Source organism: Dendrobium catenatum, unplaced genomic scaffold (assembly GCF_001605985.2).
Source record: "Dendrobium catenatum unplaced genomic scaffold, ASM160598v2 fragScaff_scaffold_1432, whole genome shotgun sequence".
Lineage (NCBI taxonomy): Eukaryota > Viridiplantae > Streptophyta > Magnoliopsida > Asparagales > Orchidaceae > Dendrobium > Dendrobium catenatum.
In genome coordinates, this window is record NW_021319894.1 from 47,281 (window position 1) to 52,840 (window position 5,560).

Genomic DNA, 5,560 nt, shown 5'->3' on the forward strand with positions numbered 1-5,560 from the left:
AAACTCCCTACGAATCACTCTTCCGCATATCACCCTCGTACGACCACCTCAAAATCTTCGGCTGCTTATGTTACCCGTGGCTACGGCCCTATGCCAAATCGAAAGTTGAATCATTCTCCAAGCCATGCGTATTCATCGGATATCCTCCTAACCAAAAGGGCTACCTATGTCTCGATCCCGACACAAATCACATCTATACCTCCCGCCACGTTGTTTTCAACGAACAAATCTTTCCCTACCATCAAAATTCGTCCACCATTCCAAACTCTAACGTCTCATCCAACATCCCGCCACTGCTCTTAGTCCCATCCTCACTTTTATCTCCTCAAGTCCAGCACCTGAATACCACCCACACTACACCTCAAATTAGCCAATCTCAGCCTACTCACACTTCTGTTTCTCGGACTACATCACCTCGACTCCCGGACTCTCAACAACCCAGTAACTCCAGCACAGACCAACCAGGCACTTCTCCTCCCTCTCGGACCCTCACTGTCACTTCTCATCCGATGATAACCCGCTCTAAAACCGGACACCTTAAACCCAAACAGATCCTTAATCTCACCCATCAACTATACCCACAAGATCCCACTTCCTACACTCAAGCCGCCCAACACGAACACTGGCGCTCCGCCATGTCCCAAGAATTCCAAGCGCTTCAATCTCAGGGCACATGGGAGCTCGTCCCGTCCGCTCCGCATCAAAATGTTTTAGGCTGCAAGTGGACCTTTCGAACAAAGTACAACTCAGACGGTTCAATCGCTCGCTACAAGGCCAGACTCGTCGCTCTCGGCTACAAGCAAGAATTCGGTCTCGACTATACCGAAACCTTTAGCCCCGTCGCCAAAATTCCCACCTTCCGCATACTTATTCTTCTCGCTCTTCATAATCGCTGGCCCATGCACCAACTTGATATTTCCAACGCATTCCTGCATGGCTCTCTACACGAAACCGTCTACATGAAACAACCCATTGGCTTCACCGACGCTACTCATCCAAACCACGTCTGCAAGCTTAACAAAGCTTTGTACGGTCTTAAGCAATCCCCGCGCCAATGGTTCGCCACATTAACCGGATTCCTTCACACCCAAGGCTTCCGCACTAGCCACTCCGACCCCTCCCTAATGATCTTTCAGCAAACTAACATTCAAATTTATTTTCTAATTTACATTGATGATCTTATAGTTACAGGTAATAACAAGGCAGCTGTCCAAACCCTCCTCAGCAACCTTCACAACCGCTTCAACACACGCTACCTTGGCCAGTTATCTCAATTTCTCGGCATCACTGCAATTCCTCAACCAGACGGATTACTTCTTCACCAAAGTCGGTATGCAACCAGCATCCTTCAACGCGCTGGAATGACTAACTGCAAGCCTACAGCAACACCTATAACAGCTAAGTCTCACATCTCTCCTCAAATTTCAAAACCTTTCTTTGATCCTTTATTATACCGACAGCTAGTAGGCTCCCTCCAGTACCTCACACTTACTCGACCCGACATAACCTATGCCGTCAACAAAGCTTGCCAATTCATGCATCAACCAACCGACATTAACTTCGACGCCGTTAAACGCATTCTCCGCTACATCAAAGGCACATTAAACTACGGTTTACCTCTCTCCGGCAACTCTTTTACTTTAACTTCTTTTGTAGATTTGGACTGGGCCGGCGACCAACATGATCGGAAATCAACTACGGGATACTGCACCTTCCTCGGTCGCTCCCCTGTGAATTGGTGTGTCAAGAAACAAAGTACCATTGCCCGCTCGTCCACCGAAGCAGAATATCGCGCTTTGGCCGCCGCCGCAGCCGATCTCACTTGGACTCGCCAACTTCTTCAAGAACTGGGCCGTCCCCAAATCCATCCCACTCAGCTATTCTGTGACAATACATCCGCAATCGCTCTTGCTAATAACCCGGTCTTCCATGCCCGAACCAAACACATTGAAGTAGATTGCCACTACATCCGGGAATGTATCAAGAACAAGTCCATTCAAGTCCATCACATCTCCACCAAGGATCAACTCGCGGATATCTTTACAAAAGCACTATCTATTATTCGATTCCGGCATCTTGCTCACAAACTGATCTCGCCTCACACCTCATCAGTTTGCAAGGGGGTGTTAAACCAGCCATCTAGACCGGCATCTAAACCGGATTAGCTTTATTAAACTGTACCACAGGATTAGTATGTATTTCGTTGTCATTATATATACATGTATCTGTATCTCTTCTCAACGTGAATAATAAAGAATAATTTTGCTTTTCTTTACTGCTCTCCCTGCGTTTCGTCTGAAACAAGAAAGCCAACATCCTGTACCGTAAACAGATATGAAATACATCTCTTATTTCTTGGTTTCTTCGTTTGATCTCTGTCTTTCTTGTTCCTTGGTATTTCTCTGTTTACTGTCCGTTCATCAGATAGTTACTCCAATTACATTCGGCATGATCCGTTGATGCCTCCAGTAGTTTAAAAAGTCTCAATCACCCCTCTTTTTAAAAATGTTTAAAGAACTCAAACTTAGGGTAATCGGTAAACATCAATGATCAGAAGTATGTTAAGTTTTTGCATTTAATATTCGAATCTTTCTAAAATTCAATTTTTAAATATGTCAAGATTCAAAAATTAATTCTTTTATTTTATTATTATTTTGAAATTTATAAATATGTTTAGGATTTGGAATTTTTGCGTGCTAGAAAATTTATTACGATAGAAATATAATTTTCGGGTATTAGCTTTTCATAAATATCCAACACAGATACAAAAAGTAGAAATCGACATCAGAATTTTTATTTAAAAATTTCAGAGGTTTAACCCAGATAAAATGATTACAAAAGCACATAAAATAAAGCTTCGTTTGAGACGACTTTCTCACTGCTATCTAAAATAACTTTTTAGAACAAAAATAGTATGAACTAAATATTTTTTACTAAAAAGCAGCTTCAAAAAATATTAAAAAAGTCGTATCAAACAAAACTTAAGTTTGTAATTCTATAAATGTAAGAGAATGTAGAAGATATAGCAATTGGATGTTATCAGTCAAGTTACATTATTAAATAACAATGGTAGAGTTATAATAATAGGACGATGACATGAATCGGACTTGGCATCCGCAACGTCGTTGGGATCAACTTTGCCGTTGGCTTGACATAGGCAGAATGCCATTTGAAAATTAGCCTTGTCCCTGGCCTCCATAGTAAGCAGGAAAACCTATACCCCTTGATTCAAGCCACCTATGCCCATGCTTGCATTCATATTTGGATATCCTGTTAGTACTGTTGAGGGTATCGGTGGCAAAAAGTGCTCCTTGTCATTGTAAATAGATTTTACCTTGGTTTGTTGCAGATGAGGAGGTGGCAATGCGTTTGAAACCTCCAAAAGATGGTCCATGGTTGCTATTTGTTCCTGTTTCATAGGTTCATCCATGCATAAATTTGGAGTTATCTCTACAAAGCAGCCTATGGAATCTCCTGCCTTCGTTTGCTGTTCTTCTGTTGCAGTATCTAAGGAAGGATGATAAGTCTTACTGGGTAAGAAGCTGCCAGAGCGTAATTGCTGCGGTGGATATGGACGGGCAGGATGAGGTGTGAGGAGATCAAATCCTTGAGAAGGACCAGATACATTCAGAATCACATGCTCACACTCCTGAAGCTTGTGTTGTGCACCTTCAAAGTCGTGGTTTATATATAAGCATTCTAGGAATTCTGTAATGGGATCTTTAAACACATGGTTTTCCTGTTGAATAACTTTGATCAGCTCTTTAATCATATTCCATCTTCTTTTGCTAACAATGACAGCAGTTGCAACATAACGTAGGAGATGGTTTGCATTTGTCTGAATAGCATTTAAGTACCTATCCTGGAAGAAGAGATCGATAATTCCATTTCTTCCATTTTCGTGGTTGAAAAAGATAAAAAGACTCCAATGCATCAACCATATTCTATTTTGTAGCTGATAAAGAGGAGACGCAAAATTCTTTGAGTCAATTATTTGTTTCAAGCGATTAAGTTCTTCAAGAGCAATGGCCCAGTTCTGCATCAAAATTTCTGCCGCAAGCTTGCCCCATAGAGCACTCAAACTTCTGTCACTATTAGTGCACAAATCTCGATAGTGATACAAGTAGTCTGCAGCGCCTGAGTAGTTTCCACAATCAAATTGGAACTTGGCATACTGATATAAAGCTTCAATTTGCTCCTGACCAATCTGAAAGCGGTCATTGAGCATCTGGAGATTGTACAGTTTCTCCAGTCTCAACTCCTGGGCGTTCGCAGGGTTCTGAAGGAAAGAAATCAGCGGCGCCGCAGACTCCTCTAAGGATTTCAATCTCCCGACTACTTCTGTCCTCCTTTCCATCATCTCTTGCGGAATTTCCTCGGTGTGGTAAAGGATCTTGTGAATGTCCATCGCGTAATCAACCATGTTGGTCTGGCTAAGAAGGTCAATCTTGGCTTTGAGGATCTCTTCATTGGCGTAAAGTTGCCGCTCTCGGTGGAACTCAAGGAGCGGGAAGACGAGATGGCGGTCGAGGTGAGGGGCAATGCGAGAGGTTAAGTCATGCTCCGCCATGGCTAGCGTTTCTAGGGTTCAAAGCGGCTGGAGCTGATAGAGGACCTCACCAGCGACGCTCGCGGCAAGTAGTGGACATGAATGGCTGCGGAGAGATGTATGGTGAGGACGGATTAGGTTTGAATATACAGGCAGGCTGTAGAGATGGTAAGGTGGGTAGAGGCTTTCTTTGGAGTAACAACCCATGTGCAAAACAGGTTGTAAATGACGAGCTGCATAACAGACGATTTACAGCCACATATTCAAACTCAGCTCACAGCCACATGTTACACGTCAGCCATATCGCGTAGCATCTATAAATAGAACTGTAGCTATTCAAATTATAAATGAAATGAATTGAAATAAATTCCACATAGAATTGCCGCGTACCTTTGCTGTATTCATTCTGTTGAAAGTCTTTCTTGATTTTCCCAAAAAAAAAAGTCTTTCTTGAAGGTGATGGAAGTGGCAAAGAGATGTCCAGGGGTCTTAGGGGCTGGATAGTTGTGTTAGGAAGGCTGAGGCGTGAATTGCTGTGAAGTGCTGCGCAGGAGATCAAAATCTAGTGAATTAAGGAGAGGGGGATTGTAGACGAGAAGGCTACATTGAAGGCTTAGTGTAGGTGATGGAAGTGGAGGAGTATCCTGTGGGTATTTATAAAAAGGTTATCAATACGGATAAAGTTGCGACGTGGAGAGCGATCCACAAATGGGGGGAGTACTTGACGGGGTGTACCTCACATATCCTTTACTGGTTCTTTTTTTTTTCTTATCTTTTAATTCTAAGATACTAATTAAAAAATGTTCATTTTATTTTTTTTTAAATTATAAAATTAGACGTTTATTGAATAAAAAAATCATCTGACACTAAATTTATTTGAGTTTCCAATGAGCACAAATTTAATTGATATTTGAGTTTCCAATGAGCACAAATTTAATTGATTAAACTGACCTGCTACATCTATTGAATCAACTGATGGAAAATATAATTTAGTTTAGACACATATTGCTA

General features: G+C 42.0%; 1 protein-coding gene across 1 annotated transcript; it reads right to left on the reverse strand.

The window, feature by feature from the left end:
* Positions 1-3,214: 3,214 nt before the first annotated feature.
* LOC110105521 (eukaryotic translation initiation factor 3 subunit E-like) lies at positions 3,215-4,921 on the reverse strand. Its single transcript, XM_020835059.2, has one exon. It carries the CDS (start codon positions 4,568-4,570, stop codon positions 3,215-3,217), a length of 1,356 nt encoding a protein of 451 aa, XP_020690718.2. The 5' UTR covers positions 4,571-4,921.
* Positions 4,922-5,560: the final 639 nt, after the last annotated feature.

Excerpts from the sequence above, each read along its gene's own strand:
- LOC110105521 (XM_020835059.2), bottom strand. The coding sequence starts at position 4,570 with ATGGCGGAGCATGACTTAACCTCTCGCATTGCCCCTCACCTCGACCGC.